The sequence below is a fragment of the Callionymus lyra genome, chromosome 3, assembly GCF_982586985.1.
Source record: "Callionymus lyra chromosome 3, fCalLyr1.hap1.1, whole genome shotgun sequence".
Lineage (NCBI taxonomy): Eukaryota > Metazoa > Chordata > Actinopteri > Syngnathiformes > Callionymidae > Callionymus > Callionymus lyra.
In genome coordinates this window covers 6,191,017-6,212,860 of record NC_141820.1, presented here as the reverse complement: position 1 = coordinate 6,212,860, position 21,844 = coordinate 6,191,017, and the positions used below count along the sequence as shown (strand labels likewise).

The following is a 21,844-nucleotide window of genomic DNA, read 5'->3' as shown; positions in this document are numbered from 1 at the left end:
AAATCTAGAAACAGAACAAGTTAGAACATCACAAGTGTCACTCAAATGTCTTTGAATGTATTTGAGATCAGTAAATATGTGTCAACATACTGAACAGCACGACCCCAGCAGAAGTCAAAATAAACAAAGTTCAAGTGTCAGAACCTGCTGAAGACTGATGTCACTTAGAATCAGCTGCTTCATTGAAGAACAAACTGAAGACAAAACTTTGACTCTCTGGAGTCTCACCTCTGACTTTCACATTTCAGCTCTGAAGCTGTAGAAATGATGTTCTGACCTGAGAGTCTCCAGGTGACAGTGTGGACTCTTCAGTCCAGCAGACAGCAGCTCCACTCCTCGATCCTTCAGGTCAAGGTTGTGACTCAGGTCCAGTTGAGTCAGACTAGAGGACGGAGAGCTGAGGACTGAGGACAGAAGTGAACAACTTCTCTCTGTCAGTCCACAGGAGTTCAGCCTGTGAAAGAGACGAGTGTCGTCAACAAGTGACTTTTTCTCTATTTTGACTTGAAAGACTTGATTTGAGGAAACACTGAACTCTTTACATTCATAAGATCATCACATGATTGTGTGAATATTTGAAGACTTTTCTATCAATCAGGATCAACTTGATCAAACACATGAAATAATGATGTTTTCATCAGTTCAACACTTTCCTGACTTTGTTTCATTATTTATAAAAGTGTCACATGATACACAGAGACTGTTGTGAGAGGATTGATGTTGTTTTTATACCAGAAACAAACACAAGAGAAGAAGAAAAACTAAAGTCACAATAGAAATAAATGAATAAAAGTCATGAGAAAAACAAAGATGTTTGTAGATTATTTTTGAAGGTTGTTTATCAATCAATACATCGATCAACTTGTTTTCATCTGGTGACACCTTTTATTTGTGATTCATGAAAACGTCTCAATTGAAGATTTCTATAAAGTTTTCTTTCTATAAACTTGTTATTTTCTACTTCTAATTATGTTTTCATTCATCAAAGTCTTCAAAGTTTCCCTCCATCATTGTTCAAACATGTGTCGTTTCTTTAAATCTCCAGGTTTCAAATGTTTTCTCTGTATTTCCAGGTTTGAATATGGAGGCCTGCGAGGGTCAAATCAAGAGTTTACTCACCTTTTCATTGATATTTGGAAATAATCTCCTTCCATGTTTCAAGACAATACTTTTGGCAGAGATGGAGACTCGAGTCACACCTATGACTCGTGACTGAGACTCGTTATTTGTGACTCGAGTCAACTGGGACTTATTCATAGTGACTCGACTCATACTAGTTATTTGTGACTCAAGTGTCGACTAGGACTAGTGATTTATGACTTAAGACTTGACCTAAACTAGTATTTGTGACTCGAGACCTGAGTCGTCCTTGTGATTTGGGGCTTGAGAGTCGACTCAGATTCTGGATCTGTTACTTGAGACTTGACTCGGACTAGTGATTTATGACTCAAGACTTGACTTGGACTAGTGAATTATGACTCGAGACTTGACTCGGACTAGTGAATTATGACTCGAGACTTGACTCAGACTAGTGATTTATGACTCGAAATTTGACTCGGAGTAGTGATTTATGACTCGAGACTTGACTCGGACTAGTGATTTATGACTCGAGCCTTGACTCGGACTAGTGATTTATGACTCGAAACTTGACTCGGAATAGTGATTTATGAATCGTAACTTGACTCGGAATAGTGATTTATGACTCGAAACTTGACTCGGACTAGTGATTTATGACTCGAGCCTTGACTCGGACTAGTGATTTATGACTCGAAACTTGACTCGGAATAGTGATTTATGACTCGTAACTTGACTCGGACTAGTGATTTATGACTCGAGACTTGACTCGGAATAGTGATTTATGACTCGAAACTTGACTCGGAATAGTGATTTATGACTCGAGACTTGACTCGGACTAGTGATTTATGACTCGAGCCTTGACTCGGACTAGTGATTTATGACTCGAAACTTGACTCGGAATAGTGATTTATGACTCGAAACTTGACTCGGACTAGTGATGTGTGACGAACAAAACAACAAGAGAAAGGAAGAGAGAAATCAAGAATGGTGACAAAGATGAGTAGAAATGAAGAGATAAGAGCAGGATGTGTGATGACACTGTTCAATATTGTGATGATGATATGACTTGTGATGAAGAAGAACATGTTTCAGTTTTCATACAGTTCCTGATGTGTTTATCACACATGCTCACATCGCCATGAACATTACCCTGCATTGAAATCTAGAAACAGAACAAGTTAGAACATCACAAGTGTCACTCAAATGTCTTTGAATGTATTTGAGATCAGTAAATATGTGTCAACATACTGAACAGCACGACCCCAGCAGAAGTCAAAATAAACAAAGTTCAAGTGTCAGAACCTGCTGAAGACTGATGTCACTTAGAATCAGCTGCTTCATTGAAGAACAAACTGAAGACAAAACTTTGACTCTCTGGAGTCTCACCTCTGACTTTCACATTTCAGCTCTGAAGCTGTAGAAATGATGTTCTGACCTGAGAGTCTCCAGGTGACAGTGTGGACTCTTCAGTCCAGCAGACAGCAGCTCCACTCCTGGATCCTTCAGGTCGTAGTTGTGACTCAGGTCCAGTTGAGTCAGACTAGAGGACGGAGAGCTGAGGACTGAGGACAGAAGTGAACAACTTCTCTCTGTCAGGAAACAGTAGTCCAGCCTGTGAAAGAGACGAGTGTCGTCAACAAGTGACTTTTTCTCTATTTTGACTTGAAAGACTTGATTTGAGGAAACACTGAACTCTTTACATTCATAAGATCATCACATGATTGTGTGAATATTTGAAGACTTTTCTATCAATCAGGATCAACTTGATCAAACACATGAAATAATGATGTTTTCATCAGTTCAACACTTTCCTGACTTTGTTTCATTATTTATAAAAGTGTCACATGATACACAGAGACTGTTGTGAGAGGATTGATGTTGTTTTTATACCAGAAACAAACACAAGAGAAGAAGAAAAACTAAAGTCACAATAGAAATAAATGAATAAAAGTCATGAGAAAAACAAAGATGTTTGTAGATTATTTTTGAAGGTTGTTTATCAATCAATACATCGATCAACTTGTTTTCATCTGGTGACACCTTTTATTTGTGATTCATGAAAATGTCTCAATTGAAGATTTCTATCAAGTTTTCTTTCTATAAACTTGTTATTTTCTACTTCTAATTATGTTTTCATTCATCAAAGTCTTCAAAGTTTCCCTCCATCATTGTTCAAACATGTGTCGTTTCTTTAAATCTCCAGGTTTCAAATGTTTTCTCTGTATTTCCAGGTTTGAATATGGAGGCCTGCGAGGGTCAAATCAAGAGTTTACTCACCTTTTCATTGATATTTGGAAATAATCTCCTTCCATGTTTCAAGACAATACTTTTGGCAGAGATGGAGACTCGAGTCACACCTATGACTCGTGACTGAGACTCGTTATTTGTGACTCGAGTCAACTGGGACTTATTCATAGTGACTCGACTCATACTAGTTATTTGTGACTCAAGTGTCGACTAGGACTAGTGATTTGTGACTTAAGACTTGACCTAAACTAGTGATTTGTGACTCAAACCTGAGTCGTCCTTGTGATTTGGGGCTTGAGAGTCGACTCAGATTCTGGATCTGTTACTTGAGACTTGACTCGGACTAGTTATTTGTCTCTTCAGTGTTCACTGGGACTAGGAATGTGTGACTTGATATGAGAATTAACTTTAACTTGTGACTCGAGACTTGAATCGGACTTGTAACTATAAACTTGACTCAGACTCGTGTTCTCTGACTCAAGACTTGACTCGGACTGGTGATTTGTAATTCGAAACTTGCCCCCAATGAGTTATTTCTGACTAGAGAGTCGACTCAGACAAGTTATTAGTGACTCGACACTTGACCTGGAATAGTGATGTGTGACTCGAGAGTCAAATCCTACTAGTTACTTGCGACTCAAGAGTCGACTTGAACTTGTGATTAGTGACTCAAGAGTTGAGTCATGCTTGTGAATTATGACTCAAGTTGACTCTAAACAGTTATTTATGACGTAAAATTGATTGATTATTTACTGTAGACTCAACTTGACAAAACTCTCTGGAGTCTCACCTCTGACTTTCACATTTCAGCTCTGAAGCTGTAGAAATGATGTTCTGACCTGAGAGTCTCCAGGTGACAGTGTGGACTCTTCAGTCCAGCAGACAGCAGCTCCACTCCTGGATCCTTCAGTTTGTAGTTGTGACTCAGGTCCAGTTGAGTCAGACTAGAGGACGGAGAGCTGAGGACTGAGGACAGAAGTGAATAACTTCTCTCTGTCAGTCCACAGTCTCTCAGCCTGAAAAAAATGAAACAGGAAATCAATCGTTGATGTTTATATCTTCAGAGATGTTCCAATGATCCACTTACAGAACTTTATGTGAAGCTTGAACCATCGGCAGAAGCCTCTCAAGAACCTCCTCTGAAGCAGAGTATTTCTTCAGGTCAAACACGTCCAGATGTTCCTCTGAGGACAGTAAGATGAAGGCCAGGGTGGACCATTGAGCAGGAGACAGTTGATCTGTGGAGAGACGTCCTGATCTCAGCTGCTGTTGGACCTCCTCCACCAGAGAAGTGTCCTTCACTTCATTCAGACAGTGGAACAGGTTGATGATTCTCTCTGGAGACACATTCTCACTGATCTTCTTCTTGATGAGCTTTGCTGTGTCCTGATTGGTCCAAGAGCTTCTTCCTGTTTGTTTCAATAAACCTGTCAGGAGACTCTGGCTGGTCTGCAGAGAAAGACCCAGAAGGAAGCGCAGGAACAAGTCCAGATGTCCATTTGGACTTTCTACAGCATCATTGATTTCTTTCTGGTATAACTTTTCTATGTCAACGATTCTTGACTGCAGGTTGACTTCAGAGTTGAAGAACTTCTGGTGAACATGAAGAGCAGCCAGAAACTCCTGAAGACTCAGGTGGATGAAGCAGAACATCTGGTCCTGGTACAGTCCTCTCTCCTCTCTGAAGATCTGAGTGAAGACTCCTGAGTGAAGTGAAGCAGCTGTGATGTCGATGTCACTCTCTGTCAGGTCTGATTCATAGAAGACCAAGTTTCCTTTCTTCAGGTGCTCAAAAGCCAGTTTTCCCAGAGACTCCATCATCTTGCTGCTCTCAGGATCCCAAACTGTGTCTGTCCAAGCTGCTCCATGGTACTTCAGCTTCTTGACTTTGGACAGAACCACCAGGAAGTAGATGAACATCTCAGTCAGGGTGTTGGGCAGCTGTCCTGTGTCTCCGCTCTTCAACATGTCCTCCAGAACTGTGGCAGTGATCCAGCAGAAGATCGGGATGTGACACATGATGTGGAGGCTTCGGGAGGTCTTGATGTGAGAGATGATGGTGCTGGTCTGCTCCTCATCACTGGACCTCTTCCTGAAGTACTCCTCCTTCTGGAGGTCAGTGAACCCTCTGACCTCTGTCACCATGTCCACACACTCAGGAGGGATCTGATTGGCTGCTGCAGGTCGTGTGGTCATCCAGAGACGAGCTGAGGGAAGAAGATTCCCTCTGATGAGGTTTGTCAGGAGGACGTCTACTGAGGTGGACTCTGTAGCTGCTGTCAGGACCTGACTGTTGAGGAAGTCCAGAGGGAGTCGACACTCGTCCAGACCGTCAAGGATGAACAGAACCTCGAGTCCTTCAAAACTGCTGAGATCTTTGGTTTCAGGAAAGAAAAGATGAACAAGTTCCACCAAACTCAACTTCTTCTCTTTCAGCAGGTTCAGCTCTCTGAAGGTGAAAGGAAACATGAAGTGGAAGTTCTGGTGAGCTTTGCCTTCAGTCCAGTCCAGAGTGACCTTCTGTGTCAGGAGGGTCTTCCCAATGCCAGCCACGCCCTTCGTCAGCAGGCTCCTGATTGGTGGGTCTCTCTCAGGTGAGGCTTTAAAGAGGTCTTCTTGTCTGATGGTGGTTTCTGGTCTGGTCTGGTTCCTGGTGGCTGCTTCGATCTGTTGGACCTCGTGCTCCTGGTTGACCTGGTCTGTGCCCCCCTCAGTGATGTAGAGCTCCGTGTAGATCTGATTCAGAGGAGCAGAGTTTCCTGCTTTAGCGACCCCCTCAGACACACTGTGGAACTTCTTCTTCAGGCTCCTCTTCAGCAGTCGTTGAATCTTTTCTACACGACTTCCTGAAGAAGAGAAGTCACATGAGTCACAAGATTCTAGAAGCTGAAGATCAATCTTCTCAGCAGCTGCAGGAATTTCAATCTCAAATGTTCTAATAGATTCAAGACTTCATTTTCAGCAGGTTGAAGGTTCAAATCCTCTTACTTCCCCACAGAAGACCAGCAAGCTCCTCCTGCTTCATGCTCCTCAGGAGGTTCAGGATGATCTTCTGGAAATCTTCTCTGTTGCTCCTCATCTGCTCCTCTTCACACTTCAAATTCTCCTCTTCCTCATCATCCAGGTGTTTCTGCTCACCTGGACTGAGAAACTTCTTCACTCTCTCCAGTTCCTCCTTCACCAGGGTCATGACCTTGTCCTCCAGCAGCTGAAACACAAACATGTGACTTGATCATGTGACCTACAGAGGTCACCAGAGGTATGTCTCAGTCCAAGTCTAACCAGGACCTGTTGAGAAATACTTTCTTCAAGAGTAGGACCAGAGAGTCTGAGTCACATTCAAATCTCATCTTCTCTCTAAAACTGAACAAGAGTCTCAGCCACACCAGACCTTCTACTTCATGTATGAAGCTGACAGGTGGAGTTGTCCAGGATCAGAGCTTCATGAAGCAGCAGAAGCAGCTGACTGGTGAGTTAGCAGCTGTTGTAGTCAGCAGGTGAGGCTGAAGACTTGAACGTACCTGAAGTGTGGAGTCCACATCTGTCTGATGCTGCTGGACACACTGGAGACTGAGAACATCCGAGACCTGCTGATCCTCTCTGTGAAGAACATCAGGCCGTCAATAAGTTCTGTCTACTTCTACAAGGACACCAATGATCTGAGCAAGACTCTGACTCTTCCATGTGCAGACCACCTAAGATAGAATCTTCCACTTTCATGGAAAACCAGGTGAAACACAAGTTTGTCTCACACTTCAGTCGTGATTTCATTCTCATGGCTGCAGTTTGTTGCTTCTTCTCTTGTGAGTCGACTTTCCTCCACGACTGTCTGCAGCACTTTTGACGAGCAGTTCGTGAAGCTCAATAAAAGAGAAGTTTTGAGCTGCATTGACTCATGAACATCTTCAGTTGAAGTCACCAAGAGTCACTAACTGCTGATAGAAACACACACAGCTGTGAGTGAAAGAATGATTGTTGAGGATCAACTAACAGTCTTTGACGACTCAAACATTCCCTCAATCATTGAATCAGTGACTCTTAAATCACTTGAAGTATTTTCTCTTATCAGTGACCTTCATCTGAGGCGCTCATATGATCCACGTGAATGTTGCATCACAAGAAAAACACTCAAATCAAACTTGACTTTTGATGAATATTTCATCACGTTTGTTGTGTGTCAAGTTTCACAAGACTTCAGGTGGAGGAGAAGAAAAGTAGTTGCACTATTTAGAATTCTTCTTCTTGACTCAACAACTGAAGAGACTGTTGGTCGTCACATGATACAAACTTCTTCAACAACAGATGGAATGATCCAGTGAAATGAATTCACTGTATTTGACATCAAGTTGTGGATTTCTTCATGAGTCCAACAGCACCTGTCTGTCCCACAGCAGCTGCACATGCAATATTCTGTGGTGAATGTAAAATAAACATTCAATTGAAATACTGCAAACACTGCCATTAATTCTCTCCCTCTCTGTCTCTCTTTCACCACCAGTTTCCACTGCTTCGATGATGACACCCAGCTCTACCTTCCATGCAAACCCAACTCGTCACTTCCACCCCCACACTGGAACTCTCTCTCCCTCTTTACAGCTCAGCTCAAAACCACCTGTATTGTGTGATTTTATTGTATTGTGTGATTTTATTGTATTTGTGATTTTATTGTCCAGCGACCTTGAGTCTCCTGAGAGGTGGTTTTAAATAAGATTTATTATTATTGTTAATTTCTTCTTCCTCTCATGTGTATAGATATACTGTATAGTTTTCTCTGCATATTTAAATAACTACTAGATGTTCTCATGTTGCTCCTGTTGTCTCTCACCTCTGATGCTTCTGTTCACCTTTGAAGTCAATAAATCTTCTCATAGACACGTCACTCTTCAGAGACACACAGCTGGGAGCAGGTCCAGGTCCAGGTCCAGGTCCAGGTCCAGGTCCAGCAGATGTACGTAGCTTTGATCTGAACACACACACGTCGCAGTGAGAAAGTATTTCCAGTATTTGAAGGTGTGATGTGTTACGACCTCCACTGATCAGATTTAGCCTCTAACAGGAAGGTTCAGTTCCATGCACTGTAACTGAGAGTTAAGTTTGGTTCTTTTGTTTGTATATTTTAAACGTTAACTCATTGTTGTAAAATTGTAGTTGTTTGCTTGGCCTGCGTTCTCTTGAGCAGCCTTTTCCTTTTGTTGCCTCTTTGACGGCTGTGAGCCAGTATTTAAGTTGATTATTACAAAGTGTGGAAGTGAAGAGTGTTTTTCCCAATTTGTATTTTGTATTGGGTTTTGTATTATATTTTGGGAATAGACAGACAGACAGACAGACAGACAGACAGACAGACAGACAGACAGACAGACAGACAGACAGACAGACAGACAAACAGGTCGTAACATAAATGGGAGTTCATCCAGGACAATAGTAAAAGTGATTCCTAAAAGAAGAAATTTAATTGTTTGGTTAAATTGTGTGATTTTATCTTATTTGTGATTTTATTGTGCAGCGACCTTGAGTCTCCTGAAAGGTGGTTTCATATAAGGTAAGGTTAGGAAAGGTAAAACGTTATTGATCCCTCAGGAGGTCTCCATATAAGATGTATTATTATTATTACTATTATTTTCTTCTTCCTCTCATGTGTATAGATATACTGTATAGTTGTCTCTGCATATTTAAATAACTACTAGATGTTCTCATGTTGCTCCTGTTGTCTCTCACCTCTGATGCTTCTGTTCACCTTTGAAGTTAATATCTCTTCCCATAGACACGTCACTCTTCAGAGACACACAGCTGGGAGCAGGTCCAGGTCCAGGTCCAGATCCAGGTCCAGGTCCAGCAGATTTAAGTAGTTTTGATCTGAACACACACAAGTCGCAGTGAGAAAGTATTTCCAGTATTTGAAGGTGTGATGTGTTACGACCTCCACTGATCAGATTTAGCCTCTAACAGGAAGGGTCAGTTCCATGCACTGTAACTGGGAGTTAAGTTTGCTTCTTTTGTTTGTATATTTTAAACGTTAACTCATTGTTGTAAAATTGTAGTTGTTTGCTTGGCCTGCGTTCTCTTGAGCAGCCTTTTCCTTTTGTTGCCTCTTTGACGGCTGTGAGCCAGTATTTAAGTTGATTATTACAAAGTGTGGAAGTGAAGAGTGTTTTTCCCAATTTGTATTTTGTATTGGGTTTTGTATTATATTTTGGGAATAGACAGACAGACAGACAGACAGACAGACAGACAGACAGACAGACAGACAGACAGACAGACAGACAGACAGACAGACAGACAGACAGACAGACAGACAGGTAAAACGTTATTGATCCCTCAGGAGGTCTCCATATAAGATGAATTATTATTATTATTATTATTTTCTTCTTCCTCTCATGTGTAAAGATATACTGTATAGTTTTCTCTGCATATTTAAATAACTACTAGATGTTCTCATGTTGCTCCTGTTGTCTCTCACCTCTGATGCTTCTGTTCACCTTTGAAGTCAATAAATCTTCTCATAGACCCGTCACTCTTCAGAGACACACAGCTGGGAGCAGGTCCAGGTCCAGGTCCAGGTCCAGGTCCAGGTCCAGGTCCAGGTCCAGGTCCAGGTCCAGGTCCAGGTCCAGGTCCAGGTCCAGGTCCAGGTCCAGCAGATGTACATAGCTTTGATCTGAACACACACAAGTTTCAGTGAGAAAATGATTCCAGTATTTGAAGGTCTGACAGGAGAATTGATCTTCTCACCTCTGATCTCTGGTCTGACTGTCATGGTCTTCACCCCGAAGTTTTTTAGAGGGAGGATCTTCCTCCTCTGTGTCCACACCTGCACACAAACACAACAGCATCATGGATCTAATGCTTCTGGTCAACAAGTCAACTTGGGTCCATCCCGTTGAAGCAGCAGCAGAACAAAGTCATGAGAGATGAAAGAAGACGTGGACAGAAGAATGTGTCTCTCACATGTGATATCAACATTATATAGGACCCCACTCTTGATTCATTTATTCACCCCATGACCAAATTCTTGATTCATTCATTCACCTCATGGCTACACTCTTGATTAATTTTTTCACCACAATCTTCATTAATTTATTCACCTCACGACCACACTCTTAATTCATTTATTCAACTCAAGACCACACTCTTGATTCATTCATTCACCTCACAACCACACTCTTCATTAATTTATTCACCTCACGACCACACTCTTAATTCATTTATTCAACTCAAGACCACACTCTTGATTCATTTATTCTCCTTACAACCACACTCTTCATTCATTTATTCACCTCATGACTAAACTCTTGATTCATTCATTCACCTCACAACCACACTCTTCATTAATTTATTCACCTCACGACCACACTCTTAATTCATTTATTCAACTCAAGACCACACTCTTGATTCATTTATTCTCCTCACGACCACACTCTTCATTCATTTATTCACCTCATGACCACACTTTTCATTCACTTCATGACCACACTAATGATTCATTCGTTCACCTCACGACCCCACTCTTGATTCCATTATCCCTCTCACGACCTCACTCTTGATTCATTGATCCACCTCACTCTTGATTCATTTATCCACCTCACTCTTGATTTATTTATTCACCTCAGTTTTGATTCATTTATTCAGCTCACTCTTGATTCATTTATTCACCTCACAAACTCCCTCTTGATTTATTTACTCACCTCACTCTTGATTCATTTATTCACCTCACAAACTCACTCTTAATTCATTTATTCACCTCACTCTTCATTCATTTATTCACCTCACAAACTCACTCTTGAATAATTTATTCACCAAACTCTTGATTCATTTATTCACCTCACTCTTGATTTGTTTATTCACCTCACTCTTGATTAATTTATTTACCTCACTCTTGATTCATTTATTCACCTGACAAACTCATTCTTTATTTATTAATTTACCTTACTCCTGAATCGTTTATTCACCTCACTCTTGATTCATTTATTTACCTCACAAACCCCCTCTTGATTCATCTATTCACCTCAGTCTTGATTCATTTATTAACCTCACAAACTCACTTTTGATTCATTTATTAACCTCACTCTTGAGTCATGTATTCACCTCACTCTTGATTCATTTATTCACCTGACAAACTCACTCTTGATTAATATATTCACCTCAGTCTTGATTCATGTATTCACCTCACTCTTGATTCATGTATTCACCTTAATCTCTGTGTCCACACCTGCACACAAACACAACAGCATCATGGATCTAATGGTTCTGGTCAACAAGTCAACTTGGGTCCATCACGTTGAAGCAGCAGCAGAACAAAGTCATGAGAGATGAAAGAAGACGTGGACAGAAGACTGTCTCTCACATGTGATGTCAACATTCTACATGAGGAAGAAGGAGGTGTGACCACATAGATGGTTGTGTCTAAACTCTGAGGAGTCATGTTGATCAATCAGCTTCATCATCATGAACAGGAAGTGATGTAGTATCAGGAGCTATGAGGAGCCATCATGAAGAATTACTGGTTACATTTGAATTCAACTTCCTGTTTGATTCTGCTCTGAAAATAAAAGTTTGTTGCAAATATGAAAAAATGTTTGCGTCACTTGTTCAAACATTTTCACAATAAAGATTCATTCATTCACCTCACAACCACACTCTTGATTCATTCATTCACCTCACGACCACACTCTTCATTCATTTATTCACCTCACGACCACACTCTTGATTCATTCATTCACCTCACAACCACACTCTTCATTCATTTATTCACCTCACGACCACACTCTTGATTTATTTATTCACCTCACAACCACACTCTTGATTCATTCATTCACCTCACGACCACACTCTTGATTTATTTATTCACCTCACAACCACACTCTTGATTTATTTATTCACCTCACGACCACACTCTTGATTCATTCATTCACCTCACGACCACACTCTTCATTCATTTATTCACCTCACGACCACACTCTTGATTTATTTATTCACTTCACAACCTCACTTTTGATTCATTTATTCACCTCACGACCACACTCTTGATTCATTCATTCACCTAATGACTACACTCTTGATTCATTTATTCACCACAATTTTCATTCATTTAGTCTCCTCACAACCACACTCTTCATTCATTTATTCACTTCACAACCACACTCTTGATTGATTTATTCACCTCACGACCACACTCTTGATTGATTCATTCACCTCATGACTACACTCTTGATTCATTTATTCACCACGATCTTCATTCATTTATTCTCCTCACGACCACACTCTTCATTCATTTATTCACCTCGCGACCACACTCTTGAATCAATTATTCCTCTCACTATCACCCTTGATTTATTCATTCACCTCAGTCTTGATTCATGTATTCACCTCACACTTAATTAATTTATCCACCTCACTCTTGATTCATTTATTCATCACACAAACTCACTCTTAATTTATTTATTCACCTCAGTTTTGATTCATTTATTCACCTCAGTCTTGATTCATGTATTCACCTCACTCTTGATTTAATTACTTACCTCACTCTTGATTAATTTGTTCACCTCACAAACTCACTCTTGATTAATTTATTCACCTCACAAACTCACTCTTGATTAATTTATTCACCTCACAAACTCACTCTTAATTAATTTATTCACCAAACTCTTGATTCATTTATTGACCTCACTCTTGAATAGTTTATCCACCTCAGTAATGATTCATGTATTCACCTCACAAATTCACTCTCGATTCATTTATTCACCTCAGTCTTGATTCATCTATTCACCTCACTTTTGATTCATTTATTCACCTCAATCTTGATTTGTATATTCACCTAACTCTTGATTTATTTATCCACCTCACTCTTGATTCATTTATTCATCACACAAACTCACTCTTAATTTATTTACTCACCTCAGTTTTGATTCATTTATTCACCTCACTCTTGATTCATTTATTCACCTCACAAACTCCCTTTTGATTTAATTACTCACCTCACTCTTAATTAATTTTTTCACCTCACAAACTCACTCTTGATTCATTTATTCACATCACAAACTCACTCTTAATTAATTTATTCACCTCAGTCTTAATTCATTTATTCACCTCACTCTTGATTCATTCATTCACCTCACAAATTCACTCTTTATTAACTTTTTCACCAAACTATTGATTCATTTATTCATCTCACTCTCGAATAGTTTATCCACCTCGGTAATGATTCATGTATTCACCTCAAAAACTCACTCTCGATTCATTTATTCACCTCAGTCTTGATTTATCTATTCACCTCACTTTTGATTCATTTATTCACCTCACTCTTGATTTGTATATTCACCTCACTCTTGATTAATTTATTGACCTCACAAACTCATTCTTTATTCATTTATTTACCTCACTCCTGAATCGTTTATTCACCTCAGTCTTGATTCATGTGTTCGACGCACTCATGATTCATCTATTCAACTCAGTCTTGATTCATTTATTAACCTCCCAAACTCACTTTTGATTCATTTATTCACATCACTCATGAGTCATGTATTCACCTCACTCTTGATTCATTTATTCACGTCACAAACTCACTCATGATTAATCTATTCACCTCAGTCTTGATTCATGTATTCACCTCACTCTTGATCAAGGTATTCACCTCACTCTTGATTCATTCTTGATTCACCTCACTCTTGATTCATGTATTCACCTCACTCTTGATTAATTTATTCACCTCACTCTTGATTCATTTATCCACCTCACTCTTGATTCATTTATACACCTCAGTTTTGATTCATTTATTCACCTCACTCTTGATTCATCTCACTGTTGATTCATGTATTTACCTCAGTCTTGATTCATTTATTAACCTCTCTCTTGATTCATTCATTCACCTCACTCTTGATTAATGTATTCAACTTAATCTTGATTCATTTATTCACCTGAGTCTTAATTTAATCATCTACCTCACAAACTTACTTTTGGTTAATCTATTCACCTCAGTTTTGATTCATGTATTCACCTCACTCTTGATTCATTTATTCACCTCACTCTTGATGTATTTATTTACCTCACTCTTGAAGCATTTATTCACCTCAGTATTGATTAATGTATTAACCTCACTCTTGATTCATTTATTCACCTCACTCTTGATTCATCTCAGTCTTGATTCATGTATTCACCTCACTCTTGATTCATTTATTTACCTCAGTCTTGATTCATTTATTAACATCTCTCTTGATCCATTTATTCACCTCACTCTTGATTAATGTATTCACCTCACTCTTGATTCATTTATTCTCCTTACTCTTGCTTCATTTATTCACCTCACAACCTCACTCTTGACTCATGCATTCACACTCTCACTTGGGAACATGACAACATGAAGAAAGTCACTGACCTGTGAGCAGCTCTCTGCTCTGAAGACTTGTGTCCATGTTTGTAGATGAAACTTCCAGGTGAGCTCAGCTCCTTCTGATCCAGACTCAGGGAAACACTGATGAACCGTCAGTGAGGAGGTGTGTCTGTCAGAGACATCAGTGCAACATAGTGTGTTGTTGACTCACACTTTTATAACATAGTTCAACAACAAAACATGTGCCACAAGGATAAAGACGTTTGACAAGTTCAGTCACAATCTTGATCTAGAAGAAGGAATGCAGTCTTGTTCACCTGTCGCTGCCACACCTGTCGCTGACACACCTGTCGCTGACACACCTGTCGCTGACACACCTGTCACAAACACAGCTTTATCTCTTCCACTTGTTTATTATCCAGTTGTATCTAGTTTTGTCCTTTTCATCCAAACAATCCAAATGCTGCACATGTCCTCCAGGTGTCTTCAGCTTCGCACACTTGACAGAAGCTTCCATGACAGTGATGGACAAACACATCAGCACTTCTGAAGCATCATTGACATGTGATCTTTTCACCACAAACTCTTCGTTGTGTTTGTGGAATACTCTTGGCCACCGGGTGGTAGTATATAACCATTATACGTTGACTGAGTTGGTAGTCGGCCATCTTGTTCGTGTTTATGACGGTGGTTGGACGTTAATCCCGTAGTTGTAACGGCTCAGGAATAAGTGCTACTCAGGCCCCTGTCAAAGTTTGGGGAGCCAAGCTTAGAGGTCAATCACCGTATCGATCGACGAGTCTGTCGGACTGGGAGGTGGAGCCAACTCCCAAGGCCCCGTCCAGGGACCTCTGGTCTCTGGAGGAGTTCCTGGCCTTTGGTTTCTCGCACAATGACCTCCACTTGGAAGGTCCGATCATAACCTGGTCCACCTTCAGTCACAGTACACTCCTCTGGTGCAGAGACAGACTGTGACCACTAGGACAATCAGAAAGTGGACACCAGCTGTGGAGGACGCCATCAGAGACTGCTTTGACACCACAGACTGGGATGTGCTGCTGAGGTCTCAAGAGGACATCAAGGGTCAGACACACTGTATAACAGATTATAATAATTTCTGCTTGGACGTTGTCACCCCTGCTAAGACTGTCCGCTGTTACCCTAATAATAAACCGTGGGTAACAAAGGAGGTCAAGGATGTCCTTAACAGAGAGAAGGTTTCAGGAGCAGGTACAGAGACTCCATGAGGTCAGCAAAGCAGGAGGTGAAGCGATGAGGGGGAAAGTACCAACCCTGTGGAAGACTTCCTGTATAGTTCCAGTCCCGAAAAAGATCCGGCTAAAATCTCCTCTGCATGTTCTACCAGTCTGTGGTGGCCAGTGTTTTGTGCTGAGGTGTGTTGTGTTGGGATCAGAAGTGTCAACAGGTTGGACAGGTTGATCAGGAGGGCTCTGTGGTTGAAGCTGGACTCATTCTACTACTCCTTTTACTATTTATACTACTTGTACATTTACTACTAATTCTACTTGTACTTTTGCTACTCATTATAGTACTGCTTCTACTACTAATTCTACTTGTACTTTTACTACTAATTATGCTACTGCTTTTACTACTTATACTTACACTACTTTAACTAAAATAATAAATAAATAATATAATATTATTACACAAAATTAAATAAAGAGATGTTTGGAAATGTCTGTCAATGTTACAAGAACCACAAAGTGGTCCAAAATCACGTTAATAGGACGACAAAGAAAATATTAAACATACCAAAAATTCAAAATAAAATAAATAATACCTGACCTGACCTACATTATAACTACAGTTAGACATTTCTCTAAAACTTCAATACCCCATACCACATCTGAGTTCATTTTTTTTTTTTTCAAATTTTAGTTAAAAAATATTTTCTTTTTACAATTACATTATTTTTCTTCTCCCCTTCGTGTGACTCTTTTCTTCTCTGTCAACTCTTTCCTCCCTCTCATTGTGTACTTTCTCAGTCGTTGTGATGCAAATATTGTTATTCTTTTTTGATTTGGTTCTGGACACACCCCTGCCATTGGCCCGGATGTAGAGAATTGACAAACATAATGTTCTGAACTCCATTCCCCCATGAATATGGTCTTTACCAAACGATAAAGCTTCCATCTATTTTATCCTTTTAGGTTAATGGTAGGAAAGGGGGTGATAAGGGTGACACCCATCAATCTGTGTATCAGTGGCTCTATTGCCAGGAACCCTATGGACACTCTGGGACGATCTTGGATGAGTTGGATGACATTCGACGCCGTACAACAACCTTGTCCTTGATGGACAAACATCGACGGTTTCCCCACAATGACCAAAGGGGGATTTTTATGTAACTAAGTTAGTAAGTAATATTTGTATCGCGCTTTTGCTTCCACTAAAACACCAAAGTAAATTATAATAATTATAATATTATCCATGTCATTTTAATAGTTTTCTTTGGACTAAAAGTGATGCTCCTGATAGTCGAATATCAACCAGCGACACGTCTCCCTGAAGGTCAGAGGTCACAGACAGCCAGAGGAGAAGACAACTTCACTACACAAACGGTCGATCAATGTCTTGTTTGAGAACGAGAATTGTGTATCGATCATGTCTGATCATTGAGCCATAACATTATGACCACCTGTTCAATGTTTCAGAAGCTTTTTTCCATTTCAACTTTTTTTAAATCATTTTACAGCAAACTATTGAAGAGTAAATGATGTAACCTGGTCAACAGTCTGAGTGACTCACGTCAACATGATTACGTTGAAATGATGTTTGTTTTAAGTTTCCAGGCGGAAATGTATTTCTATTCATTCACATTTCAACAAAACTCCTTTTTTTCTAAACTTTTTCTTAAGAAATTTCTGTTAAGTAAGATGTTTTGAAAAAAACTCATATATTAAAATATAACTATTTAATTTAATTTAATTTAATCTTATTTATCTTAACAAATGTCGTGGCTAGATAGAATAAAAATTAGATAATGACGAGTGAATCTATTTTGTGAAAAAGTCTCAAATCTGCCACGTTTTTCAAACATCTCCTGCTCTGACGTACGCTCCAGTAGAAACACAATTCAAACTTTAAAATGTAGATAAAGTCCAAATGATCAAGTCTTTTGTAGCTTTCATGGTTCTTCTGGTCACGGGTCAAAGCACACAGTCCTCTCTCACCATTTCCTGGCGGGGAATTGTCTCGTTTTAATTGCTCCTGATGAACATGATCTTCACTGAGGACCAGCATTGGAATCGTTCCAGTCGTGCGACTTAATCTGTTCAGTTTATGGAATATTATTTGAAACAATTATTATTTTTAAATGTTCTTGATTCGAGCAAAAAATTATTGACATCTTAAAAATCTTCTGGACCTGGACGAGTCTTCGTGGGTCAGAACATGTTTCGATCGGCTAGAGTTCATGAATAAGACGAGCATCTACAGGAGGAGAGTTCAAGTATCTCACGGTCTTGTTCACGAGTGAGGGTAGAACGAAGCGTCAGGTTATCAGTTATGCAGATGGAAGGTTGTTCTGATCTTCACATCAAAACTAATCAATAAAAACAACATTTGAAATATTCAATATTGTTGATGTCATTGATCCACAGCTGCTTCTGGAGTTACTGAGTTTATTTGACGTTAGTTTTACATAAATAACAATTCAAATATTCTGACCTAATTACTAAAATTAACATTAAAAATAATGTTAATAATAATAAAAATGTTTTAACTCAACTCTTGCTCTAGTGTGACTCCGTCATGTCCTGGGTGTGTCCCGGGGCTTCCTCCGGGTCAGAGCCCGACTGTCCTCAGAATGATGCTACACAGAGTGTCTCCTGGATGACTGAGCTCTTCACTCCCCAAAACATGATTTCTTTTCTGAAAACTGACAGGTATTGAATGACCGGTGAATGAAAAGCCTTCTAGCTCAGCTCTTTCTTTGTGACCAGATAGACTCGGTATCGTAGCAGGTGATTGGTTCTGGGTCAACTTGAGTAACATCAACATCATCATCTTTCTTTCAGGTTCTGTCCACGGTGCGAGCGCTGGTGAGCGACAGAGTTCTGGTGTCACTGTCGCAGCAGCGCCCCCTGCAGGAGGGATCAGAAGAGCAGAGACCTGGACTGTTAAGGGTTGTTTCCATGTTTGACACAACAAATGAACAACTCAACTTCAACCGTGTGAGTAGATAAGATCATGTTGATCATCATCGACCAACAATCAGTGAAAACTCTTGATGAAGCTTCATGAAGCCTCACTTTCTCGGTTCTTTCACTTCTTAATGTTCTAATAGTAATGTTTCCAGAGAGAAACATCTCACGGCTGAGAGCGCCATCTGGTGGAGCAACGAATTGATTCAAGTTTTGTTTCCGCACAGATCATCAAGGACCGAGTGTTGTCTCACGCGTCCAGGAACAAGTACATGTGGAACTTCCTGCCTGGAGGACTGCTGGTTCTTCCCGAATACTCCACACATCTGGCCCACTTCCCGTTCTACTACCTGGGCCTGGGTACACACACGCGTCCCCCCCAAAGATGTGTCAGGGTCAGTGGTAGAAAGGCTGTTGTGTTGTTTCATAAATCCAGGGGTCACTCCGGGTCAGGAATTCACTGCCGTCATCCACGCCGTCTCCCCGCTGGTGTCTCAGTCTCAGCCAATCATGAAGCTGCTGCAGGTGGTCTCCAGGTCCAAGTCCTGCTCTCAGGTCAGTCAGTCAGTGTGCTGCAGGAAGTCAACTTTAAAGAGTTGTGTATATATTTGGTGTGTGTATTGTGTATCGTCAAGAATGTATAATATTGACACCATATTGTCAAAAAATATTTTTTAACTTTCCCAAATTGTTTTTTTGGATATATATATATATATATATATATATTCCTGAATGCATTTTTTTCCATATAAGTCTTTTCAATATTGTTGCATACAGAATATTCTTTTTAACCAAAAATTGTTTAAAAATTTACAAATGTTATTTAACTCTTGACAAAATAAAAATAAAACATTTTAAAACTTGTTTTATTAAATAATTAATGAAATCCTACCATGAATAGATCTGAAAGTAAGAACCAGAATTTTAAAATGGATCCTGAAACAAACTAATGCAGAGATTTAAGGATCGGAGAAATGTGAGTTCTTCTACGAGAGCGAATCACAATTCTGGCTGCAGAGTTTTGTATGAACTGCAGGCGAGAAGATCCTTCTTGTTCAGACACCAACATAAACTTGAAGAACGCCTTGAAACACGTCATTCGATCCCAGTTATGGTGGTGGTGTGGAGGTGGGGTCTTGAGAAACAGATTGGTGGAAGAATGGACAGGAAATTGTGCTTATGTAACAGGAGTACAAGAAACAACGACTTATGTGTTTTCGTATCATGATCACGAACGATCAAGGTGGCGTCATACCATATGCACAAGTCGCGTTACCTCTGAATGACATTTTGGAAAGATGTGAGCAGATCTATGCACAGAGGCCTGATCCTAATCAAATAGCAGCCTGCAGGCAGCATGAAGACGAAAACATAGACGACTTCAAAGTCAGATTAAGGGATGTTTTTAACAAACATGGTGGGATTCCCGAAGATCATCCAGCTCTATGGGAATCACATTTCAAAAATCATTTGTTGAACCAAATGAGACCAGATCTGTCGAGATACATTAAGAAGCAAAATGTGACCTGGCAGAAGGCTGGGACAAACGATCACATTACATATGCCCGAAATTACGAAATGATAGAGAAAAAGCGAGAAAAACAAGTCACTAGTGACATGACACATGTAACAAACATTTACTACTAATATGATAATATGATCCTAATACACTGTCCGCAGAAAAAAGAAGACTCTTAAAAGAAGGTCGATGCTTTACTTGCGGAAAGACAGGACATCTTGCCAGAGATTGTATTGAGAAAAACAAGCGCAAAGATAAACCCAGACGAAAACACTACTCTGATGATTCGTCTGAGGATGAAGAATGACTAGGCCAACAACAGGTGGCAGCACCAAGGTCACAACCGAGTGCACCGCCATGTGAAACTGATGAATCAGAAGAAGAAATTAACCTCTCACACACAATGTTTGATGAAGAAATACCTGAAATTCAAGACCTTTTGTTAAGACATTTAACAGAGCCTGGTAAAAGGCCTGAAATGACACTCCTAGTAAACGGAGATCCAACAGTTTTTCTGGTAGACACCGGTGCTGATGTTTCAGTACTAGGTCGATGGGACCCAAAGAAAATTAAGCCAGGAAAAGGTATAGTCAAAATGAAAGGAGCTCATGGAACGGTTGAACATTTGCCACTGACACACACTTTGAACATTGTTGCACCAGAAAGACCACTGAGAGTAGCGCAGGCTGAACTAGTTTTGCATCCATCTTGTCCACATAACTTGTTGGGACGGGATGTTATCACACAACTAGAAATAAGAATAAAAAACAAACAACAAGGGGAGGGTGATCGCCTCAGTAGGTGACATACCGCCGATAACTGAAGCGCCCGTTATTGGTGGTCATTAGACCTCCCAGAGGCAGAAATGACAGGAGCAGCAGCTCAACTCTTGAGAGAAATTGCAGAAAAAGTTGAACCTGGAGGAGAGATCCAGGGAAAACAGGGCCTTCACGTAACCATAAGACATGAAGATGATCCAGATTTAGAGTATGACGAATTTTTCTTGCGACTAGAACCACAGGTAATAAACCTAGAACACTTATATTGTAAAAAGAAGTGTGGTTTTGCTACTGCAGCTGTGTCAGCTCAGGTAAAACAACTCCTTCCGCCAGGACAACACCCACATGTGTCCTTGGCAAAGAGCCATGAGCATGAGTGGAAAGACATTAATGATCTTGCGGGATCACTGCCACACCTCAGTTGGACGCCAAATCCACAAAATCCGTTGTGGGAGGTGTCGCATACTGGGTGGCAACGAGTGCGATTAAATTGGACACTCAGAACTAACCCTCAAACTCATTTGAGCTGAGATGTACAGATCCTCTCCCTCTCACAAGACGAGGAAGAGGCTGTGAGCAAGTTGCCAGATCAACTCTGTAGTCAAGGACCCACGGATGTAGGTCTAATGAAAAATACTCCACCTGTAATTATTAAAGGGAAGACTGAGCATCGCCCTGTAATAAGACAATACCCGCTCAAACCAGATGCAGAAGAAGGAATTGAAAATGTTAT

At 40.2% G+C, this 21,844-nt stretch overlaps 2 protein-coding genes across 2 annotated transcripts in view; one reads left to right on the top strand and one right to left on the bottom strand.

Annotated features, from left to right (window-relative positions):
• LOC148083121 (NACHT, LRR and PYD domains-containing protein 3-like) overlaps window positions 1–15,567 on the bottom strand; it is a 31,882-nt gene extending 16,315 nt beyond the window's left edge. Inside the window, exons 1-9 of the mRNA XM_087785822.1 lie at window positions 15,432–15,567; window positions 10,054–10,132; window positions 8,150–8,287; window positions 6,846–6,924; window positions 6,313–6,532; window positions 4,412–6,170; window positions 4,164–4,340; window positions 2,513–2,689; window positions 278–454 (exon numbers count right to left, since the gene is read on the bottom strand). Coding sequence (XP_087641948.1) covers window positions 278–454; window positions 2,513–2,689; window positions 4,164–4,340; window positions 4,412–6,170; window positions 6,313–6,532; window positions 6,846–6,924; window positions 8,150–8,287; window positions 10,054–10,132; window positions 15,432–15,567 — 2,942 coding nt within the window. The remainder of the gene's footprint in view (window positions 1–277; window positions 455–2,512; window positions 2,690–4,163; window positions 4,341–4,411; window positions 6,171–6,312; window positions 6,533–6,845; window positions 6,925–8,149; window positions 8,288–10,053; window positions 10,133–15,431) is intronic.
• A 5,036-nt stretch (window positions 15,568–20,603) lies between these two features.
• Window positions 20,604–21,687, top strand: LOC148083120 (uncharacterized). Its single transcript, XM_087785818.1, is given in 2 exon segments — window positions 20,604–21,590; window positions 21,670–21,687. Coding segments are annotated over 2 exon segments (873 nt in total). The 5' UTR covers window positions 20,604–20,735.
• Window positions 21,688–21,844: the final 157 nt, after the last annotated feature.